Raw genomic sequence first — 25,461 nt, forward strand, 5'->3', positions numbered from 1 at the left:
AGGGCTTATATGAATACATGCTGGGCTAGCTTCATATACACAGTGAGGCCACATGGACATGCATTGCAATAATGGATCAATACCTAGGGGTCCTATAGAAGCTATCTTGCTATAGATGAACGGTTTTGCACCAGAGCCTCATTTCCTGACGTTGTGCTCCGTCGTGCTCCCGTCACTCCCATACACCTATGCCTCTTGCCATTCAGGAGTTCTCTTTCCTGCAAAGCTTAGTCGCCCAGTGGCTGAGCTTGCTGCATTTTGCAAACGCGAAGTGAAGAGTGAAAAAATAGTTATCGCCTTATGCTTCGAAAATTGTTCTGAATCTAACTTGAAGTGCTTTCTAAGTTTGGTAATGGTAATTCTAGACATAATAAAAAATTTTCCATTAGCTGCTGCATTGTGAACAATGAAACCATATGGGTTCTGAAACATCGATCATTTACAAGCCAGGCAACACCTATTATCATCAACCAGACGGATGGCACCACACCCCAAGTTTATCCCTACTCATCAAGTAACGTGCTATACACATAAACTGACTATGACGCTGTGGTTTCTGCATTCTGAAAAAAGAATTCGTATGAGTTCTGAAAGATCTAATAATGATTTTTTACTTTGTAGTTGACCTTAATTTCTTGCTTTCTGTAACATGCGTTGGCCAGACGAGCTTTTGCCTAACCATAAATTTGTGTTATACAGTCTACCCTAAGAGGACCAATGAAATTGATTGTATTATCTGGCAAATCGAATTAAACACGAAGCAGAAATCTTATTCCTTAATATTTTTCTTTATGAGCATTCTCATCATATCTAGCCTTATGGCAACATGACATCAGCATATACTGCTTAGTCATGACATCGCATTGATGGCAATGATGCCAGGTCCAGCATTTCGACACCAACTTTAGTAACAAATTAAAAATAAAACCATTATACTTGCTGTCATCCCTCTTACGTGTTAGAAGTGAAGGGTGGAGTTCCTCAACTTCAAAAATACATACCAGTAGTACTTCTTAAATGGCTTTTTGATTGCAAATTTTATCGTTCTGAGTAATGAATGAAAGAAAAAATGAATGCCAATTCACAGGGTGCAGGCCATGGACCATGAAGGACTCTGGTCGGAGGCTCATGTGGTGACCTTCTCGGTGAATGGTGCCCTGCCCCCCCACGATGTGGCCATGCGCATCCTTCTTCAGGGCGGCATCAGAGCGGTGGGCCAATTTGACTTGAGCCTAACTTTAATTAACTGCGGAAAAAAGAAAGCCTAGGAGAGGCCTTGGCTAGCCCAGCTAGTGTGGCAAAAGGCAACAGTTGGGTGTTTTAGCAGAGAAGCACTGAACTAGCGTTCCAAACTACCACCATTGTCTGTACCTTGCCACTGCGCTACTGCACTACCGCACCTTGGTCACCTATATGTGCTGGGCGAGTGAACACAGACTGCATTGGTGACCATTGTGTGGCCATCGGCACTTGCACTATGCACGGAGCTGATAGATTATATTGGGTCTATGTGCAGTATACAGCGCATAACACACAAAGCAATTGCTTTGATGCCAAGTACTGCAATGCTGGAAATGCAAGCATGGTGAGCCAGCACTGTGAAGTTGTGGAGATCTGGTTGGTCTACAATAAAGGTTGTGACAGAAAGGGTAGAAAGATGACAAGGAGGAGGTTGGCTCAAGTAGCAAAAGCCTTCACATCTGGCTTCAAGACCCTCTCCTACTTGGTGTCCTTCCTCCATGAAGTTAAACATCGTAGAATCTCGGTGATACGATCACGCCTGATGCGAATTTAGAGATGATACGAATTTTCTAAAAGTTTCGTCCCAGTTCATTAGCTTAGGAGGCTAAATGCAGTGCTAAATTAGATGCAGTGCTAAATTTCGAGTGTTGCAAACCGCTTTTCGCTCTGTGGTGGATGATACGAACAATCGAGTTGCCGCTTGATTGAAGCCCCCGTAGCACCAGACACTGGCTGTTGTCAGGCCGGCAAAGTGGCTGCATCCGTGCGCCGGTGGCATTCCTGCTGCCAGGGCGACCTATGTCACTCCCCCTTGACTCCACAAGCGTGCGTCCCCTCCACCTCTCTCAAAAAAAGAAAACACGGGGAAAAAAGAAATACTTGTGCTTTGTGCAGTGTCATGCAATTCGTCAGCCATTTTCAAACACCTTGCAACTTTTATCAGGAACTAGCAATCACATGTGACCAAGTTTTGCCGCGTCAGCAAGATCAGCAGCATTCGCTTCCCTGGGTAGCCTTACCTTTTTTGTCCATGCCTTCCGTCGTCTTCAGCGCCCGATGACAATTAGAACCTTTTCTACCTTTGCACTTGTCAGATCACACGATACAAAGTAACTTCATCGCTGCAAAGAAAACAGATTCCCTTATCTTGCACAAATCATGTCCTTATCACTATCAGGCAGCAGCTAGGATGCAGCAACAAAAGAAATTCGAGATAACCAGGCAGATCTTGAAATGTTAGCCTTGGAACATGCGAAGTGTGGAGCTCGCTGCTGCGAAAATGTGCACGAAACAAACACACCAGTGATTCAAATTTGCATTAGCCAGTACAAGCACTTTCTGTACACCACATGACTGCTATAACGGGCCGCGACACTAGTTTTCCCTTCACGCACTCTCTTTTGTTAAATTTATTTCTGCATGGAGAAATACAGCACTGCAACTATCTAAATCTCTGATCTATTGTGCTTTTGGTGATACCAAGATGGGGCGGCACTGCACCAGCGGAAAGCCATGCTCACGCGATCAGCACCACGATAGCACGTCCCTAGGCCCGTTTTTCTTCCCGATTTCGAAGACAACACACCAAAGAGTGCAGTTTTCTCACATTTTGTGGAGTGTTTCTTCCAGATATTTTGCCATGAGATAAAGGAAGGCCTTATGATAGCTGGAAAAAAAAACTTAAAAATAGGAAATTTTGGCAATTCTAAACAGAAATTATGCCCTGTCCCCCCTTAATTCCCCTATTTCTTTAATGTTTTCGGTACTACTACTTCGTGTAGCATTATCATACTTACCACTGTCATTGCTTAACCCTGCGGACAAAACTGCATTTTATAGAAGAAAAAGATTATTGTGGGTGTGCACTGACTTAAGATACTGTAGCACAAATGTTTGTGAGTACTATATACAGTGGAATCTCGTTGATACGATTCTGCGTAATACGTTTTTTGGGATATGTTTTTTGTTCATTTCCCGACCAGTGTCTTATAGACCTACACCATGTTTGTAAACAGCGGGAGGCACCGTCAATATATTTTAGGCCTTATATAGCGATGCCGCCCCCGCTTGCACGCGCGGATGGCGCAATTTTTTTTTTTTTTTTAATGGGGTGGGGTGGGATGTGCTAAAAAAACTACGATTTCATTATGAAGCGTACGGTAGTGGGGGTGCCGGATTAATTTTGACTACGTGAAGTTCTTTAATGTGCACCCAGTGCACGTTCTTGCATTTCGCTGCCATCGGGATTTGGCCGAACGAGACGCTAAGCCTAGCTCGCTGACCGCCGCAGTGACCGCCACAGCACTTGCAACCTGGCCTGCAGCTCATCATTGTGCGCTTATTTTTGATAACACAATTAATGTGGGCTTAAATGAATTGGGTTCCTCGGTGTCTTTGGTGCGAATAGCAAACGGAACGTAGTACTTCCAAGTCAGCCGAGCCGCCTCGCTGACACGGCCAGTGCTTGGTTTCAGTCTGCGAGACGAAATGCCATCAGATTGTTGCTCTCGATCGCGCCAGTGGTTTAGTACTCGGCGCTGCTTTACGAAACACGTGAGAATTCGAGATATTCTTTTCTATTAAGAACTATTTCATGTTAAAAACAAGCTGTAGCCAATTTCTACGTCGCCGTGAGCGGCGATAGAAGCGATCACCTCGGTGATGGGACCGGCGAGGTACCGGCCCTACGGCGCCGGCGCCGCAATCTGAGCTGCTGGCTGCGGCCGTCCGATCGCTCCAACTCTCTACTAACACTGTACATTTTATTTCGCGCTCGAAATTTAAGTGACACGTTTAGGCGCATTTATGACATCCACACTGCAATTAACGCATCTGTGACCGTGCTGCTTGCGTATGTTAACATGTGATAGGATATCTACACTACAGGTGGCTCAATTCTTTGAGATCAAAATAAATTTGAATGTGACGTGCTTTGTGGGGCATCTGCTCGCTTGACCTACATTCAAGGTTAATCCTAATCCAGCTTTCCCACAGTGCGGCAAGAAATTGTAATGACACGCTAATAATGATCCTAAGATCATATATAGGTTGGCTAATGCACATCACTCAAAATTAAAGAGAAGCTTAACGGTTACGAAATGTTTTGCCCATAATGGATGATCTGGTATCAGAATCCAACTTTCGCTTTTTACCACGGCGGCCCATTGCTTGCGACGGTTTTCATCAACAGGAAACCTGTGAAAACTTTAGCCTCTTGCGTAGTTCGACGCAACTGCGTTTCCTTTGTTTTAAAATCACAGAATAAATACCTCAAAGATGGAACTGCACAACCATCCGCGAAACCCAGCGGCTGCTGTGGTAGACGCGACACGGGCGGGCAGCTCGGCAGCGGAGTGCCTACCATATGAAACTAAATTACAACGACAGCGCCACCATAATTTTCGTGACGTAGTGCCGTGGTGTAGGTCTATAGGAGCAATGTATTTCGGATGATACTGTAGTGGGGAAGAGCGTCACAAACTATTGAGAGAGGACAATGAGGTCCAGCAGCCCGGAGAGCACGAGACAGCAACTGGCGCTCTTGGGCCAAGGCTGTTGTTACGTAGCCCCTGCTTGTTAATAAACCCCCTTACAGTTTGGTGGAAAGGTGCTGGGTAGTCTCCTAGTCTCCCAACCTGGAACTACGAAGCTGTACCCTGCCTGCAGCGCCAGCGATGGCTGAAGAAACCACCACCCAAGGCCCCTCTTACACTCAACCCACCGTCTGTCCCGGCGTGCTGCCTCAGCGTCACCCGCCGATATTCAGCAGGACTGACGACCAAGACATCGGGGACTGTTTAGCAACTTACCAGAGGGTGAGCGCAGTCAACAAATGGGACGATACGACTAGGCTGACCATTGTCATATTTTACTTGACCGGCGTCGCCAGTCTCTGGTTCCGCAATCACGAAGCGGAGATTCATAACTGGGCCTCATTCAAGACCACTTTTTCGGTAATCTTCAGCCGCCCCGCGGTACGCAAGCTGCGTACTCTGCGTTGTCGTCGATCAATTCAAGTCCTCACATTTCTCCGGCCAACCTCATCAACGTTTTTGTGGATGGCTTTCATACCCTTGCGCTTGTAGACGCTGGTGCTGCAGTTTCAGTGATAGACATGAAACTTTGAAACATATAAACATGAAACATTTAATTTTCTGGTTCCCGTGAATATCGTATCAACGAGATTTAACTGTACACCCACATAGGTCCCGCAACCATTGCAGCTGAAAGATTTCTTGTTCTGCATGTACGTGGAGGCGCATGCAGTGATTTAGTGCGCAGGACATTAATGTGTTGCTGCTCTGCATGTTTGCAGCTGCGGCTCCTGTTTGTACTGATCGTCCTGGCATGTGTGCTGCCCTTATGCTGGATCAAAGCAGTCCAAACATCAACATGGTGTAAGGAAGCACTTTCTTTGTGAGCTGTGGTGATGTGACTTGTTTGTGTTCTCTTCCCCTCTTTGCCACCAGCCAAAATGTGGTGCACCGGCCTAGTGGCATACAGACGATTACATTTAACTCCCTGTTGGTTACATTTGAACTGACTGGAGCATCCTTGCAAATTGCAGGGAAAATTTAAATTTTTAGAGGGCCACTAAGGAGAACTATTTGAGCTGTATTAGTAAATTACCCTCCTGAAAGACAGCAGCCGAATTTCTATGGGCACAAAATGCAATAACACCCATGTACTTAGATTTAGGTGCACGTTAAAGAACCCCAGGTGGTCCAAATTTCCGGAGTCCCCCACTACGGCGTGCCTCATAATCAGATCGTGGTTTTGGCATGTAAAACCCCATAATTTGCTCATAATAAAGGGATTGCAGTATTTGTAAATAAATAAATAATTTAATTTTAGCCTTCATGAAATGCCAGAAAAGCCACTCTTGCCATGAGGAGACGTTTGGTAAGCCAGAAAAAACGCAAAAGTAAAAGATTTGTAGCAACGTCACCTTGAATTTCCCGCACCAGCTTGCTGTGACATATTGAAGCCGTCTGCTCAGGCCTAGTTAACTTTTTGTCAGTAAAGATGAACTACATTGTATTAAAAGTGCCAGATACTGAAGTTGGCGTGAAAGAGCTTCATTGAAGAGCGGCACATACCCAGTACCCAAGTTGGCGTGAAAGAATTTAGATACAAACAAAAATACATACCACAAACTTGAGGTTCCCAAAGAATGCAAGTTGCATTAAAACATGTCTGCATTAAAACATGTCTGACGGTTGGTTTCAAACTATTTTCCCCAGCACAACAGCCCAATGCTCTACACATTAGACCATGGACTACCCAGTGACCCGAGTTGATGTGAAAGAGGTTAGGTATGGACTGTACAAAGACAGACAAACCAAAAACTGGGTGAAGTCCCCAAATAATGCCAATCGCATTAATAGACCTCCATGGCTGCGGGAAATGGGCGGTGCAGATGCTGTGTAAGAACTGAGAGATTATTTCAGCTGCTTGGTTTTGTTAGTTGGTGGTAGATGACAGGTGCGTGGGGTACATGCTGCCCCATGATGAAAGCATAGTAAATCGATTTCAGAATTTGCTGCTGGAAACAATGCCTTGTTTGAACGTGTGCACAGGTACGAAAAGCAACCATCTTTCTAATTGATTTCACTTGATTACTGTAATTTCATAGGGGAATGACATAGTTATCTATATACAGTTCATGAATGATTGCAGGCGTTTGTGAGTAAGAATGAAATAACATAAAACTTGTTTAAGCAGGGTTCACTTTTAGTAAGTTATTAACACTAGTATAAAACAATATTCATGACATCAGCATTAAGCTTCGCTATGCGACTCTTCATATTTTTATCAATTGCTATGAAATATGGTTGTGTCATCAGCGAAACAGATGCAATTAGAATACTAGTGAAGAAATGATGGCATGTCATTGACTTAAATAAGGAACAGGAGAGGGCCTGAAATTGATTCTTGCAGAATGCCCCAGTAGGTGTTTTTGGTGAAGATAAAACATCTGCTTACCTAACAACTTGAGCTCAATTGGTAAGGGAGCTTTGCAAGAGCGCTTAAGTAGGCCTACAAGTTTGCAGGGATTCGAATTTATCATACAGAATGGTGCGATTAATGGTGTCAAAAGCTTTATTTAAATCATGAATACAGTCCCTGCCCATAGCTCATTATTGAGAAATTCTTTTATACTCTCAGTTAATTTTATCAGGGCTAATTCTGTTAAGTTAGTGCAAAAATTAAAATGCTGAGTTGTCGAGAGGTTTATTTTTGCAGAAATGAAGCAAATGACATGGATAATGGCAAATGCTGTTTTGGTGTAAGCCTCACATTCCTATCTGACAAAGAATAAAACACGCATCAGACTAATAAAATGCAGAAACATACAGGTATGTCAGTGACGTTGACAGGGTTAACAATGAGTTTCTCAATTATTGTACTAAAAAATGTTAGAATGATCAGGGGATATCAGGTAAAATATTTCAATCTCTTTTAAATATATGTACTACTTGTTTTTTTAAAATATAGGTGAAAGCCATGTTCTATCATAGCACTGACAGATGGCGCCACCATTCCATCGTGGCGAAATTGACATTTTGTTAGTGGCATTGCCACATACGACACGCACTTCGGCAAATAATGAAACAAGCAAGTTATGCTCACAAACATAGTATTAAATCTACATTGCGATACGTCTCATTTAGTACCTCAAAAGATAAGTGGTAAACTTAATGGAAAAGCCTTAGTAGCATTCTTGATATACTGGAGCAAAGTTTTTAGTTGTGGATAGCACTGCAAACCACCGAACAATAATTCATTACTAGAATAATTCTGAACTTGAATAACATTTCATTTTTTTTTTTATACGAGTGTATTCTCCATGGCCAGAATTAAATGGCATTCAAGTTGTTTAATTTTCCTTAATGTGGAATGGTATATGGGCTTTGTGTGGTTAAGCTGAAGCCACTTCGAAATGCCACCTCTGAGCAAAATTTGAGCCGTAGTCAGCGAATGGCTTAGCTGGAACAGTTGCGTAAACCTTGCACTTAGTATCATACAGCAGTATCATACAACAGTATCTCGTACAGTGGCATCAAAACATACTGCATGTGCCATGAGGGGTGAAGGGTACAGTTGAATACAGTGTGTAACTGAAGCGTGCGTGGTTGTGCTTGTGCCTCTGGCAGTGGGTCCTCCTGACCTCAGTCCAGATCGTCGTCTGTGCTGTGGCCGCGTGACCCGATGCCTGCACCTGCTGGTCTCAGTGGACGTGCTCTTCTGGCCATTGGTCACCCTGCCTCTCTACCTGGCCATAGGTACAGCCCTGTGTCAAACAACTTCCCAGCCTTTTGCATTTACGAAGGATCTGTAATGCATAAAAGCACAGGTACAAGATAACTGTGTCGTGGCATGGCATGCAAGACATGCGTGCGCACATGTAGTAATCTGCCTCGACTCCTTTGCTCGTGTGTGTGCACCCACGTACTCTGAGTGATGCGGTGGCACCCAGGTGTAGAGTAACATACCTGCACAAACTCACTTCGTCTCACTCACTCAAAGGCTGACATCCTTGAGAATTAAGTTTAATTGACTCACGGGTATCTCAGAGTCTGAGTGGTTTTCAAGTGCTGGTGGCAAGATAAGACACAGCGCACAGTAGTGTAAACACACAAAAAGGACATTTATTGTTTCATCTGTAGAGCAATGCCAACTAAAATACATAAAGGGAATACTTCCTAGATGGAGATTCGCTGGGGTATCAAGGACATTCGATTCACCATACAAGGGTACCAAGCAGATGTCCACCTATGCCATGCCATGCCCTGAACCCGAACGGAAAGCTTTGACGGGACAGTTACACTAAGTGCACCGATGAGTGCATGGTCAGTCTGCACACGCTGCCATCCCACGGCCTAAAAAAAAAAAAAGAAGTAAGTTCCTTTCACACCCGAGTTATCCAAGCCGTCAGGTGGCACTCACACCACAACACTCACGCCATTTCTCCATTGCAGCTACATAATTACAACACCAACCATTGCATGTGTGTCATGCAAGGAAACCAAGTGTAAGATGCTAAAGCTGTGCAGAAAGGACAAATGTCGAGGGATGTGAGAAAGTCGAGAGGTGCTGCACGACTCGATGAGCAGCTTTGCTGGCCTATGCAGAGTTGGTGAAAAGGGTTTTTTTTTTCTGGTAACACAGCCCCCATGGTGGGAATGCCGGAGCCACTACCTGCTGCACGGCTTACCTTACACCACGTAAACACCACCGTGTTTATGTGCTTCTAATCATGGGAATGAGGTGTTGATCCACATGCTGTTAGCCAAACTGTTAGTCAACTCTGTATGGGGTTTGCAGTGTCAACTTATCTCCAAAGCCTTGGTATTTACACTAGTCGACACAAGAGAAGTGTGAATAATCACTAGTGGCTATTTTGAATACGAATCAAATAGACCTTGCTATTCAATTCATATTCTATGCTGAAATCCTCTATTTGACGTTGTTGAATATTCATTGCAGTTCGAAGATAAGAGATTACAAATTACTTACCCAAATCTGCCTTCGTGGTGCTTCTATGCTTTACCGCATAACATAGGTGTATTACGGTGAAGCTGACTTTAAAAGACCGTGTGGCAAAGCTGACTTTATAAAACAGGCTGCCATTGTGGAACTGATGTGAAACTTGGCCATTTTTTTTTTTTTGTTAGGAAACTAGCTGGTGTGTTAGATGTATACTTTGATTAGGAGCTTTGATGTCATTTCTACATTAGTTTTCTACTTTGGACACACAGAAAGTGAGCGTGCGTTTGATTGGGGGATGTGTTAGAATTGGGCAAGTACTGCCGAACGAATAAGCGCTGTGTTTTGGTACCTTTTCTCCATCTCGTTTAATTTGACCTGCTGGATAATTCAATCAGTTTCATCGGTCTCATCAGGGTCGAATTAATGGAAGTTGACTATATTTTATTTTGTTTAGGGATGGCAAAAGATTCTGTATTTATACGAAGGTTGTTTTCTCTAATACAGTTGAACTCTTCAATAACAAAATTAGTGGGGGAAGCAAAAAAAAATTCTCTTAATGAGAATTTCGTTGTTGCAAAACGAGACAGCACAGATGGGTAATGCATCGCCAACTTTACTGTCAAAATTCCATTAGCCTACATTGCAAGCCGTGCTTGAGGCTATAGAACCGCATTTCCGACAACGCAAAGTGCGCCCCATGTGTCGATCAGCAGCAGCAGCACTAATATGGAGCAGTATGGTCTATCACTTTCAGAGAAGAAATCACGTTTGTGGAATTTCACTTAACTCGGCACCAAATGCGGAGCAACTGCATTCCACACACGCAACAGCATTCCTCCAGTGTATGCTGTCGCCCATAGATGGCAACATGTCAGGTGCAGAGCTCGAAAGTGATTGTATTTCGTATCCCCGAAAGTTATTGACCGAAAATACAGCACCTTCATACAAATCTACATCTGGCAACACTGAATCCACACGAGGCCTGTTGGCTGGCACCGGAATCGGCATTCTTGAAGCAGGGTTCATGTATTCTCAGACGGTCACTTTCCAAGGCACAATACGGCCCTAGCTATGCGGCCGCAATCAATTATGACCACTTAGCTCTGCAATATGGAAGGCCATTAGCACCATCATCAAAGCTGTCTTATCTCCTTCACTTCTATTCGGTTTGCTAATGCTTTTTCTTGTTTCTCTGCTTGCCACAAGTGCCAATTAAATTTTTCTCACCTCAATTTTGTGCCCAGGACCCTGGTTTGTTGGTGAGATGGTGGAGGGCCACTTGGGTGCCTGCTTTGTCTGGGGCATCATTGTCTACGGCACGTTCCTGCCCGGTGGACTCTCCTACTTCTATGGCATGGTCTTTGTGAGTGCTGTCACCTTTCTGCTTCTCATTGTTCTATATGTGGTTCAAGGTGTCACAATCAATGCTACCCTTTTTTGAGGTGTGCACATTGCTGTTTTTGCGTGGAGTATTTAGTAGCAGAAGAAGCTGTAATTTAAACCATTTGATAGGGGAGAAAATTGTTTGTTGTCCACCCAAAAATAATGTGAAGCTACTGTTGAGTGAATGACAATATTTCCCTTGCAATTAGTCAGTTTATTTCAACTTCAAAATGCAGAGGGCATAGGAAGTAAAAGCTCTAGCTCGACATGGCTAAAGCCCTGTACATTGCAGCAGTACAGTACAATAGAAATGGTGGCACTCACCTATCCTGCATGCAAAACATTGACAGAAAAGACATCACATTTGCATGCACAGTTAATACACGTTTCAGTGAACATGCACAATCAAAAAGGAAGAAGTTCCTGTATAAAATGTCAGGTGCAACAAAATGAAAAAATGTTTTCGGCTAGAAAAGCTCTACATATGGTAGAACATGTGTTGTTCATTATATTCAGTAGTTTATTAGAGTCAACTTTTCGGACTCCCTAGGGGTCACGAAAACGTCTGAAAAATTGGTCAGTCCAAAAAAAAAAATGAATGCATGCCTTTTACAGCCCCCAAGAGCTCAAATTGCCATAGGCACGTCCGAAATAGCTATAAAGGCCTGCAAGCACACTTATTAGGCATATTGGTGCTTGTATTGTGGTAGGAGATGGCAGGTGCTCGCGCGTGTAATTATAGGAAAAGTAGCGTGTCCTGTGACAATTGCCCCTTCCCACTCTAGGTATGCTTCAACGCAACACTTTGCATACGCTTCACCGCGTAACTCTGCTGTATTGAGGCGAAGCTGACTTTCGAGAACCGGTATTATGCAACACGTTGTGCTCTTCGAGCTTCAAAGCCATTCGCGCTGATACGGATACAGTACGGTACGTGCTAGACATCAGGGAATTTTAGACATTGCACACACGAAGTTAGGGGCACACACCACCAGGCATACAAAAGAATGCAAAGAGAGTACGAAAAAAATGCAGAAGGCGTACAAAGGTGTTTGTGTTTTTGGGTTACAACCGACTTAGGGGACATTATTTCTAAAACTCCCTGTTGCGCATGTGCACTACTGTTCACGCCACATCTGCGCACAATGACGTCATCCTCACACTGGTTGCATGTACCAGGACAGAAAACACTGATCTGCTATAACCTTCTATTAATACCTAATTTAGGGATGTAATTTTGCATTTGGGTCGTGGTAACGCTTACTTATGGCATACTTATACCTTGTACCTCCTTGCACAATGCCAAAATGATCAAATGCTTTGCATGCATGCCTTCAGACCATTTTTTATCGTCTGATATATGATATACCCACTCACATTATCACCTACGTTTAATTACTTAAAGTAAGTTTTATTAGTTCTAATAACGATCGAAACAGGTGTGAGGACGGCGACACCACTGACAATTCATGTTTTTGTTTTCACAGAATGCGCCGAGGCGTAGAAGCAAAAATGGTTATTTTTTCAAAGAAGCAATAATACCTTGGTTACTTGCTTACGCACACAGGCAAGTACCTTTCAGGAGGAGAGGGGGGGTTCACTGGTACATATACCCCCCCCCCCCCTCTCCTCCTACCCACCGTGGGTGTGTAGCGGCTTTCGTGTTGCGCTGCTAAGCCCGAGGGCATGGATGTAATTAAGGCAATCGTATGTAATCATTATTGAAATTCAAAAGCACATTTTCGCTTACTTCAGTCTGTTGATTAAACTGCATCAATAAATATATACAGTAACAGTAGTGAGAAGCGCACTGATCGAAACACCCTTCATGATTAACGTCAGCTATTGGCCAATAGCAGTCGCGTATGGGAATCCGCTTTGTTACGAAATAAAACATCCAGAAAAGACTGAGGAGCAGGCTGCTGTTGAAAAGAAAGCGTTTGAGAGAAAGGTGCGCTCCACTTGCGAGCTCCACACGCCACGCACGACTGCAAAACTTGCCTGAGATATTCGCAGCAGTGTATGCTATCCGCAGACTATGTTTTTTCACCAAGCCTGAGGAGTAGTTCAGGACTCCTTTAGCCGAAGCCGAATTAAAGGTAGTCTACTGCACAACTTGTATGGGATCAAAATGTATTGGCAAGAGTATATTGAATGGCATTACCATCTGGCACCAGATCGTTTTCTTTAAGCTTCATCTAGGGACACTCGAGGTTAAAACATAAATTCAAGGAAGGGGACTACAGTCAAACCCTATTAGTAATGTAATGGGTTGTATATAACAAAGCAATTCATAGTTCTCCTTAAAGCTCTTATAGAAACCCATGCATTTAAGACCTTCTTAACGAACCAAATGTTTCCTTTAAATGGATATAACAAACCTTCTTCATTAGTACAACAGGTCACAGACTACTGTCAAAGAATACAAAGCTTGACATTTCCGGATCTTACAGATTGCTTGTTCACATTGAGCTGGTCATTACAAGATTAATTTATGTATGCTAGAGCGCATGTGTCAGGGTTCGAGAATACAGATTGTCCAGATTGCCTTGCATCCTGCTGAGCCTGTTTTCAGTAGTTTGGATGACCAGTGATTCCAGGCGAAGCCTTGATAATGGCCTTTGCCTCGTCCCAGTGTCTGGGATGGCATTTGATGCCGCATGGTTCTTGGTGATGTCGTTTCTATGTTGTTTCAGTCAGCTTTATAAGTTTTGCTCTTCTACGATGTAGACACTTTTGTAATCTGCGCAGGGAATCTTGTAAACCACTCCCGGATACTTTGAGCAGGGCAAAGTGTCTCTCACGTTGACGAGCGCCTTCTATGCACTCGTTGGCACATACGCTTTCTGGATGTAACATTTCTTGAAATTCTCACCATTGGGTCATTAATTCCATGAATACAATAGACTTCCGTTAATTCGACTCCAGTTAATTCGATATTTCAGTTAACTCAATCCAGGTCGAAGCTCCTGGCCAGCGCCCATGCATTTCTGTGGACCCAAACTTTTGTTATTTCAATCCTAACATTGACCTTCGCCAGATAATTCAAACATGACTAGTCAGCACCTATGTGCCTGACCCCTATGGTGACCGCAATAGTGATCCCTTTAATGGCATTGTCTGTCTCGGTGGCCTTATGGGAAAGTGAATGCGTTGAACACACATCATCTTTCGTCGAAAACACCTGTTTTCGGCCTACCCTAGGAAACATTTAGACTATAACCATAGCTCATAATTTCTCATTACAGTATTTACCCAATTTTAGCATGCGCCCTTTTTTTTTTTTTTCATGACAATTGGGCTGAAAAATTTGGAGGATGCTTAAGCTTTGCCTTTAAGAGTGGAACGCGATAACATTAAAAGATCCCTGACTGCTTGTCACGTTTGCTGGCAACTGTAGCTTTGTTTTTTTCTCCACCTTTGCCTCCACGCGCCGCTGCCAAGGAGGCGAGTCCCATCTGGATGGTGTTTGTGCAAGGAACCGAATGGGGCTCGCCGCTGTATGAATGGTAGAAAGGCTGGAAAAGGTGTTTGTGTTTGAGTTCCCGCGTAACAGAATTATGTTTTCTCATATATTTAAATTAGTCCGACACTATCATGTCTGTAGGTTGTGGTCAAGTAATACTTTACAATTTTTGTGACACATTTTCTTTAAGAAGTTCTGGTAGTTCACTAACGCCTCTGTGCCACGCGGAGGGCCTGCGTGGTCGGTGTGGTTCGGGATGATTTTCTCGGCTGCAGACGCCAACGCTGACGCCGGATTTTCTGTGACATGGGGCCCTTACAGCTATCGCGTCAAATATGCCTGCGCGGTGCAATGGGACACAATACCAAAACCACCTTCGTGGCATTTGTATGCCTTACGTCATAACACAGATGTATCACGCCGAACCTGGCTTTAGTAAAACGGCCGCCATTGTGCTGCCTATTAGACGCTTGTCCATTTTTCTTGCTTGAAACTAGGATGCGCGTTATATTTGTGCTTTTTTTTTTTAGGAGCTCTAGGTTAGTTTTCTACTTTAGACACATAGAAAGCGGGCATACGTTGCATTTGGGGGTGTGTTAGAATCGGGCAAATGCTGCCAAATTAATCAGTTTTGTGTTTTGGTGTTTTTTTCTACATCTTGTATAATTCAGCCCGCTGGATAATTAGATCAGTTTCGTCAGTTCCATTAGGGTCAAATTAATGGAAGTTGACTAAAGGATTGCTGCACGTCTTGGTTTTGGAATCCTGGGCGTCTTCTGCTCGCTTACTTGGATGCTGAGTCAGGACTTGCCGCACCATCTTCTCAATAAAACACCTCAGGTAGCCATCCTGGACTGTCCCCGGCTCCTGCTTAAATGTCTGTAGTTGTGGAGCTTGTATCCATGGCATAGTTGTTCAGCACTGTAGCTTATCTGTGCACAGTGACGAAGAAGATAGATCATGACAGCTAGATTAGAAAAAGCAGTCATCTTGTTGACAAAGACGTGGCAGAAACGCATCAGTCGTGGTCCTTCAGCATTGAGCAGATAGCTTTTGCATCGGCTTGCCCAGTGACTACTAGTAGCGCATTTCCTGGCAGCCAAAGTCAGCTGTGAAAGTGCGGCTCCTCTTTCAACTTCATAATAACGAGGTTTTACTGTATTTGTACTGTGTTAAAACTCGCTACTTTATATGTTGAAAACGTGGAACCATACAACACATGTTCCTGAATTTCTTGGAAGATGTGTTTGTTCTTTCAGGGCATTCTTCAATGAACTTTGAAAAAAGACCTGCCTCTATATGTTTATGGGATCATGTTCTTACCAGTACATGGTGAGGATGATGGCGCGCCTTACGTTACTGTATGTTACTCAGTCCTGACGGCATACGGAAAAAATATGAGTGTTTATCACACTGACATCAATGTACAATGCATCCACGGATATTTTCACCAAATGATTTGTGAAAGACTTCATGTAAAGTAAGAGAACCCCCAGGAGAGAACCCCAGGTGGTCAAAATTATTCCGGAGTCCCCCACTACGGCGTGCCTCATAATCAAATGGTGGTTTTGGCACATAAAACCCTATAATTTTTTAACCTGAGTTGCTCAAAAGATTCAAGCCACTTATCTATATAAAGGAGCTTTAGCTTTGTCACCCTGCTAGTGGTTTTGGGATGTTAAACCTAACAATTTAACATAACTTGTCTTGTGCACATGTGTTATTCTTCCTTTCTTTCCTACTCTCTCTCTCTTTTTCTTGCTTTTCTTTGTCTTTTTTATTTTCAACATTGCTTTTGTACCAACGCCAACTAGTCCAGGGGTGTTATTCTGAGCATTGTCAAATTCTGTCATATTGTCACATTCTGTAATGGCAGCATATTGAGCCATTCATTGAGGCTGTAGCAGCCCTCTCAGCTAATCAGAGCTAACAAGATGGTGGATTAGACAATACGAAGGAACATATCAATGTCCAGAATAGCATCCCAGTACACTACCATTCCTCAACTTTCTCAAACCTCAATGGGGTTAACCTTTGCAGATTGCGATGTGCTATGTGCCATTGGTGTGCTGCCTGGGGTGCACACTGTGGCGAAGGCGCCAGGCATTGCGTGCGGGTGCTGCAAATCCAGCAGTTAGTGCACTGCCACTGGTGGCTGTGCTGTCCCTCCAGTGCCTCTGGGCAGCCCTGTTCGTCCTCGCCTATGGCTACCTGGCACTGGTCTTTGGCTTCCTGCTTGTCGGCATGCCCGCCGTCTCTGTCATCAGCTGGCAGAGGGCGCGTACACTGCCCTACCACCGCCTCGAAAAGTTTGAGCGGTTTGTGAGCAGTGGTGCGGCCAATGATGGCGCAGCCAACAGCAAAGCCGGTTCCAGCTGACAGGCACCTGCTTCCATTCCTTCTTCGCCGTAGCTTCCTTTTCAATCTTACCGGTTGTAAAATCCTCTTCGTAAAATGTCACGTTGTGATCTCTAGTCATTTCTTATTAGATTAGGCTGTGCATCCCTGTATGTTTTAGCCACTGGCAAAAGCTTATGTTAACCCTTCCTTTACCATAGGAAACAACAAAAATTTTACCAAATTTACCAGAAATGTGGTGTACAGATGGCTATGTTTCCAGTGCAAGAATTTAAGCAGCCCTTAATAAACACAGACAACAGTGGAACCTCGTTGATACGATCTTCACTGGAACCATAAAATATAGCGTATCATTTGAAAATCGTATTATTCAATGTATTATCCAACCAAATCGTATTATCGGGAAAAGAAAAAAAAAACTTATCATCCCGAAAAACATATAAATCAGAATCGTATCAGTGAGGTTCCACTGTAAATACAATCGAAGTAACATTGATACGCGCCGTCGTCTAGTGTCGAGTACTGCAACTAAAAGCAAGCTGGTACAATGTTCATGATAGGTTCGCACTGCGAGGTATTTTTCCTGATGACAAATATGCACATCATTGGTTACATTGGTGCAAATAATGGTGACAGCTATAACCAACAGCTGTAATCGGCAGAGAAAGGGTTAACGCAGATGGTGTAAAATGGGGCAAGTTGGTTTACACTTGAAAATGATCTATTATTTCTTAGTGCTCTTAGATCATTTTCAAGCTTCTGCTAAGACTTCACATAACAACAAAAGTGACAAGCAGATGTGCTTTTAACAAGTCGTTCAAGAAATCTTGAGAGTGTGCCAGGTTTCACATAGAATTTTTCACAACTGAGCAGATTGAAGAGCTGTGGCTATGACTTAGTCTCGGGGCTTAACCATGAACAGTGCCTGGGTGTTGTGCCAGACGAAAGGAGCGCTACACTGGAAAGCTTCGGAGGCAGTGGCCCTAACTTACTTCACATGATTTTTAAGCAAGAGATGAATAAACTTGGATTACTAAAGTGAGTGCACTTTAACATGGCAGGAGTGACAGACCTGCTCGAACTTGGATGCAAGAGATGCTGGTGGCCTTTGGAACAACTTGGTTTTCAGTTAAGTTGGTACTAGGTGAAGAATGTAATTGCCATTGGAATACAGTTAAACCTTGATATAACAAACTTCAGTATAACGAAATTCTGTATATAACGAAGTATTTAACATTAATAACTTCTTTTTCATAAAACACCACATATTTTAAAACTCAATATAATGAAGTGTGTTTATACACTGTTTCAATATAACGAAATTTCACTGCCACCATGAATGAATACTAAGACAATGATTGGATACTTCCACAGATGCAGATGGTCGAATGATTGAATTACATGCGGCTACTTGCGAATGCACTTCTCAAATTACGCGCCGCGCAGCCAAGTGCAACCACCGAAGTGGAGCAGCATCATGTTTCGTATAAAGTGCGCGTGCGATGAGATCCTATCGTGCCCTGTGTGCTGTATGCTTTAGATGCAAGTGAAAGCGTGTGAGGATGAGCCGAGAAAGATAGTGGCTTGATGAGTGAGTGCCATCTTCTCATGTGAGTGGGGGAAGGGAGCGAGCTCACCGTAATGTGACGAAGCGCGCACGAGCCTTGGGGGAAGGGTGTGGGGGACAGATTGGCACATGTCTCCTTTTTTAGCATGGCCGTGGTTGCACATGGCTGAGTGCATGCGCAGCTCACACGCCCTGTTTTAAAGCTAATCTGCCGCTTGTGCAAAGACTGGGTGAGCTTAGATGGCATGGCATCGTGTGCTGTGTTTCTGCAGGTTTAGTGCTGGAGGTTGCACAATCCTGAGTTTCAGAAACTTGTTGAACAGAGAGGCAGACGAAGCATTCGCTCCTTGCTGCCGGCACTTTTCATGATAGAGTTGTCCTTTCGTGATAGCATCGTCCCACTGCGCGCAACACTATCAGCGACTGGGGCAGAGTGGATGTGAAAGCATAGCTGGCTTCACATCGTACCACCAATTTGAAGATATTGTTGACAAGGCATGAAACCTTATCTTTCGTCGCCGATACACAAAGTTAAAATTTTTTTTTTCTCATTTAATTTTGCTTTTCCTAATTGCCCGATAATGCGAAAAATTATGCCGCCCCTTCCGTGTAAGAAAAATCCATCAGCCACTGTACTTATTTGCATAAAAAAAATTTCAAAATAAGAAAATTTCGATATAAAGAAACAAATTGCCAATTTTGCTGACTTCGTTATATCAAGGTTTAACAGTAATACACACTGGAATAGAGAAAAGGAAACATTGATGATCCGCCCTAGTCGCCACTGGTGTTTCACTGCCTGATTGTTTTGCCATGTGTCATCTTGATGGAACACGGGTCCTTATAAGTGAACTAAAACACACTCGCCAAATAAAAGAAATATTGATTCTGGTGTTTTGGGGTCCATAACTATCCAAGGGTCCCATATGGGCTCCAAAACACCAGAATCAGTATTACAGTAGACTTCCATTAATTCACCTCCAGTTCGATCATGATCAAAGGCCCTGGCCAGCGCCCATGCATTTCTATGGACACAAACTTTCCTTATTTCGATCTTAAAATTGGCCTTTGCCGGATAATTCAAACTTGACCAGTCAGCATGCGCATGCCTGACCCCTAAGGTTACCCCAATAGCGAACCCTCTGGTGGCAGTCCCTGTCTCAGCAGAGCTTAGGCGACTGTGGAGGAAGGAGTAATAGATGGCAAGACAGGGAGGTTAGCCAGAGGCGACAGTGAATGCATTGAACACACGTCATCTCCTGTCAAAAATGCCTATCCTCAGGCTGCCATGGGAAGAAAGATTTCCAAGCAATAACCGTAGCTCACAATGTCTGATTATGATATTTACCTGATTCTAAAATGTGCCCCCTTTTAATTTTTTTTCTTCTTTCTTTTTTTTTCCTTTTTTTTAATTCATGATAATTGGGCTGAAAATTGCCTGCGCAGTGCAATCGGACCCGATAACAGAACTGCCTTCAGGGCATTCCTATTCTTTACTGCATAACACAGGTGTATGGCGGCGAAGCTGACTTTAGAACACCAGCCACCATTGTGTAACACATATTAGGTCCATGCCCATTTTTCTTGCTAAAAAACTGGTATTAGGTTTCTGCTTTGTTTAGGAGACATTAGTTTTCTACTTTGGACACATAAAAAGTGAGCACGCGTTTGATTTGTGGGCATGTTAGAATCTGGAAAAATACTGCCAAATGAATTAGCAGTGTGTTTTGGAGTTTTTTTCTCCATCTTGTTTAATTCAACCTGCCAAATAATTGATCTATTACATCGGTCCAATCAAGGTCGACATAACGCAATCGCTTTTATTTTTTATTTTATTTGGCAAGTATGTTTAGTTCAATTATGTTCCTTTCTCACCAGATGGGTTTCCATTGAACATGGGACTGTAGGTCTTTATAGTGACCTTGCTTAACCATATGTACACTTTTTCTCCAGCAAAATACTTAACTTTCAGGCACTTCTGACGAATGTAGCTTAATGCAAATATGAGGACCCTTGTTAAATCTCTGATGTTAGTGTTTGAACCACTATAGTAACTCTATTTTTTTAGATATCACTTTTGTTTTACTAGAGAGCTCAGCAGTTTCAAAAGGGTGTCTGTCCAACCTAACTTTGTGCGTTAAAGTATTTTGTACTACATAGAAGAAAAATTTAGCAATGTACACCCAGCTTGTTGACTGAATTGAACTGTTTCATTCAGTATTCTGTTATCCTAAATATTTGCACAGCATTTCCATGCATAAGCTGTTGCATTTAAAATGACACCTGCTGACCTGTAACTTTTACACTCTGCTCAAATTCTGTCAAGAGACCTCACGAGAGTTTCCTGAATTTGTGATGAAAACTGCACCTTGGTGTGATGTTCTATATATGTATTTTCATTTGCTGCACTGACTTCACAGTTTCATCCATTCATCTTGTGCTGTTAAAATGATCTTTAGGAAAGGAAACTACTTGTACAAGCTTTCCTGTACAGTTCACAGTAAACTGCTGCAAGTAGATATTTGTGTAAACTAATTAAAGAGACACTAAGGAGAAACTCTAAATTAGTTTAGACAGATGAAGTTAATAAAGAAAATAAACTTTCTTCCCAAGGCGGAATTCGAACCCGCGTACACCGGTCCCAAAGGGAGCATCGTAACCACTATGCTATACAGCCACACTTGCAGAACATGCATTTATGCGAACCATATGATTGCGTTCGAGCGTCGTCGTCTTCGTCCACAGCTGGTGCGTTCGTACGCTTGTGCTCTGCGAGGTGAAGAGGTTTTGTGCGCTATGAGAGCGAGAGAGAGAGACTCATTCACGGAGCGGGTCTCCTGGAACGCGGTGTCGGCATTGAAACGCGGTGTCGGTGTTGCAAGCGGCGCTATGCAACACGCAGTGACGGCCTTAAATCCGAGACGCGCGAAAAGAAATCATCATCATCATGAGTAATAAGTGGAAAAGTTTGCGCGCACTTCCAGAAAATGCTGGGCTACTTTCGCCCAGCTTCGCTGTTTCAAGCATTGCAGGGCTGAGTGCAAGGTTAAACGTTTTTTTCTGGGTGTTCTCACAATCCCTGAATGGCATTAATAGCCTGGTGAAATAAACTTGTTAGCCCTTCAGTATGATTCAGCACCATTATATGTTTAATTTCTGGCTTTTTATCAAATAACTTCACTCGTATTGTGCTTGCTCACATTCTTGCACCTTTTTCAGCTGTATAGCTCCAGTATGAATTTTGTGAAAGCACTGTGACCTGTACACATTGACAAGCTCCTCAAAAATTGTTTTAACTTTGTTTTTTACATCACAAATCTTGTCCTTGTGGTCTGTTTCATACATTGATCATTGGCAATTGCCTGATTTTGTCACTTAGAAATTGAAAACAGACATCGTCTGCAAGCCAGATACTCAAAGGGCAATTTGAGCAAGTGTACTAATATTTACTTTCAATGCCTTGCTACCGCTGCTGTCAACGTTGCAGTCCGTTTTCTATTCTGTTCACGGCATGGGATGAACTTCTGGCTGTGGTGGCTGCATTTCGATGGAGTGAAATGCGAAAATGCCCGTGTACGCATTGGGTGCACATTAAAGAACCCTAGGTGGTTGAAATTAATCCAGAGTCCTCCACTCCGGCATGCCTCATAATCAAATGTGGTTTTGGCACGTAAATCCCCAGAATTGAAATTAGCAAGCCACTGGCAAATGCACAATATTTTTTTTTCATGTTTTTAAACTAGGTCTCATCACAGCATGAGAACAGTACAACAAATCTCTGTCAGCTGTAGAGAGTGCTCACGGTTAAATTTCAGGTATAGCGCAAAAGGACGACAGAGGAGATGAAGAGACAGCGCTGCAAACGACTGATTGTTTATTGCATGTGGTCACTACATATATACAGTAAAAGCTCGATGATACGATCACGGCTAATACGAATTTCCGGATGATACGAATTTTTCTGTGGTCCCGGCCGAGCCCCATTACTTTGCAACGTGCTAGAGAACGGTTGTTACGAATCAATTTTCAGCCTGCGTCGGTTGATACGAATAAACGCCGCCCCACCGACGGCCGCGAAAGAGAACAGCGCGCAGTCACGCGCTTTCTCTCCTTCTCTTTTGGTGCGGAGGCGCGGCGCCGGACAGCGCAGACTCCGCGACTGGGCGCGAAGAGTTTGAAGCGGTGGCGCTTCAAGAAATAAATGCTTTTTACGTACATGTGCCTGAGTGAGTTCACCTCTGACTCTTTAATTTAGCTACAGTCGAATCTCGTGAATTCGAACACGCTTATTTCGAACATACCGCGCACCGACAATGCTCCTAGCAGCGCGCCAAATAACGCGGCGGCGCCTCCGACCGGCATTGCTCCGACACCGCCATAGAGCAAAAGCTCAGGAGAGACCCCTCAATGCCGCGCGCGAAGGAACAGGAAAAAAAAAAAAAAGAACCCGCGGCGGAAACTTCCTCCTCTCTCAAATTGCAAGGTCGCCGTTTCTGCATCGCGCCGGAACAAGCGTGTTCTAGACAACCGTATTCTAGCACACACTAGTGCCGACGTCTCAGCCACGCGGATAAAATGGCAGTGAACCCTTCTCCTCTATTTTCTAGTCACATGTTGACCTTGCACGCTGCGGCAGCAGCGCAGAGGAAAGCAGCGGCAGAGGCACAGTCGGGCCAACGAAACTGCCACGCCCGCAAACGCTCGCTTCCCGATAACGGCAGAAAACGAAACTTCAGGGGGCGGCTAAAATAAGCTGGCGCCAGCACGGCGGCGGGCGCACGGAGTCGAAGGTGAGAGAGCTACGAGGGAGTTGAGAGGGAGGGCGAGGGGAGCCACCGAAGCGGCGGAGTTGACGCGGCCAAATCCGCTTCCCTGCCGCCCACCTCCCTCACCTTCGACGGTCTCCGCGCGCACCCGCGTGCCGGCGCCGCTCGCTCGCTCCCTGAAGCTTCGTTTTCTGTCGTTATCGGGAAGCGACCGTTAGCCAGCGTGGGCAGTTTCGTGGCCCGCGCTTGCTATGCGCTTGCGCGCCGCGATATTTCACGACTCGCACCGTTCGTGCATCGTGCTATGGTGCACGAATACTTCAAAAATACGTACTTTCAATTCGAACAAATTTTCGGGCCCCTTCGAGTTCGAATTATCGAGATTCGACAGTAGTTTTAATTGTGTTTCGATGATACAAATTTCGGCTAATAGGAATATTTTTCGTGACCCCGTGAGATTCGTATCATTGAGCTTTTACTGTACCCACATATATCATAAGCTTATTGCCCTTGTCAAATGCTGCCGATGGTTACATGCAATATGAACTTGTGTGATGGCCGCTCTCATATGACAAGGTTGAACTGTCCAAAATAGATATATTTTCGGATTTTGCCCATGCCTGAGTCGCACCTCTAACTTTTGGGGATGAAAATTCTTCCGAATGAAGCTTAGTAAATGGAATAAAGGAAAGCACAAACTTCAAATGTGACGGTAGTAAAGACCGAGATTTCCATCCAGTTTGAAGTTTTTGCTTTCCTTTATTTCAATCAGTAAAGAACCAACTAGCCCAGCAACACATTTTGTTAAAATGAAGCTTATTTTAGCTGTACTGAGACGTAGGCAGAGTTGAGTGTTGCTTGGTTATGTTTTTATTGGTGTTGTTATCTGGAGCTTTCTGTACACACATTGCAAAACTCACTTTATGGAACATCTGCAAAAAAAAAAGTGCACTCTGTCATGCATGAAATTTTAACAAAAAGAAAACTGCTACGTTAATCTATGTGGTAGCCTTAGCCCTGAGCACACTGTGTTCCCACGTTAATTCCTTGCATCTCATGTTGAGATTACATTTACAGATGCAACGTCTATGCAACTGCCTATTACAACTTTTTATTTTGATTCCATGGGTGTGTCAACCTTTCTCTTTACTCACTTCATTCGTATTGTGTACAGGCCTGTGAGCTTTACTCCTGCACAACTTTCTGTGACAGTGAAGGGAGAGCTACACAGGCAAAGCACAAGTTACTGTACAAAGTAGTCCGGCAGGATTTGATAGCGCTTCAGTTGCTTGGACTAGGTACTGAATCAGCGTAGTTCCTACGTCTGGCAGCTTTGCATTTGCCTAAAAGCAGAAGTGAAAATCTGAGAGTTAAGCTCAATATTGAGTGGTGTACTACTTATCTTGTTATAAGCACTAAATTGTAAATAAGGTGTTTGTTCTCTGATTTCCAGCTTAAACTAATGTGAATGAGAATGTAAAACTATATTTTCAGCAGCGCTCTTACTTTTGTGCACTTCACCTCCGTATCTTTCCCTCCGTTGCCGCAGAAACTTGACTGTGAGTATGACCATGTTGCAGCTTATGCCTGCATCCATCTGTGATGCTAGTCACCAGCAGAGTTATTAGTATTGCATGGTGCCTCACCTCAATAATAAAGAAATGTTCTTGGTTGTGTACATTCGTGGCTCCTCTTCACTAACCGTTACTCTTGTGCGCCAATGCACACATTTGTACACGTCTGTGTAACTGAACTGCCTTGCACTTCTGTGTGTTCTTTGTGCACATGTACGTCTGCAAGTGTGTGTGTGTGTGTGTGTGTGCCTGCGTGGTAGGAAGGAAGGAAGGGGGGGCAAGAAATCACTGTTATCCCCCACAGCCAAACAGCAATAAATCATGAAAGCTCAGAGGAAAAACTTTATGGAACATCGCACTAATGTTGCAACACATTTGAGTGCAAATGACGATCGCTATATACTCCCCCTCTTTCACTTTTATTGTAATCGCTACCTGCACTCTGTAAGTTGTCCTCCCCCCCAGAAAACTTTCTGCACTCACCCATTGTTAAACAACCAAACATGCAGCTTAGGATATTGTTTTTATGCATGAGAAATGCAGGAAACATACAAAAAGCTTGTCCACCGACAACTTAATGTACCAGTAGCGCACCCAGGATTTCTGCCAGGG

The 25,461-nt window shown here is 43.7% G+C and overlaps 1 protein-coding gene across 1 annotated transcript in view; it reads left to right on the top strand.

Moving 5' to 3' along the window:
* LOC119464410 (transmembrane protein 62) overlaps positions 1–24,953 on the top strand; it is a 45,674-nt gene extending 20,721 nt beyond the window's left edge. Inside the window, exons 10-14 of the mRNA XM_037725362.2 lie at positions 1,088–1,211; positions 5,558–5,639; positions 8,400–8,528; positions 10,980–11,098; positions 16,625–24,953. Of these exons, the coding sequence (XP_037581290.1) occupies positions 1,088–1,211; positions 5,558–5,639; positions 8,400–8,528; positions 10,980–11,098; positions 16,625–16,963 (793 nt within the window). The 3' untranslated portion in view covers positions 16,964–24,953. The remainder of the gene's footprint in view (positions 1–1,087; positions 1,212–5,557; positions 5,640–8,399; positions 8,529–10,979; positions 11,099–16,624) is intronic.
* Positions 24,954–25,461: the final 508 nt, after the last annotated feature.

Source organism: Dermacentor silvarum, chromosome 9, assembly GCF_013339745.2.
Source record: "Dermacentor silvarum isolate Dsil-2018 chromosome 9, BIME_Dsil_1.4, whole genome shotgun sequence".
In the NCBI taxonomy this organism is placed as follows: domain Eukaryota; kingdom Metazoa; phylum Arthropoda; class Arachnida; order Ixodida; family Ixodidae; genus Dermacentor; species Dermacentor silvarum.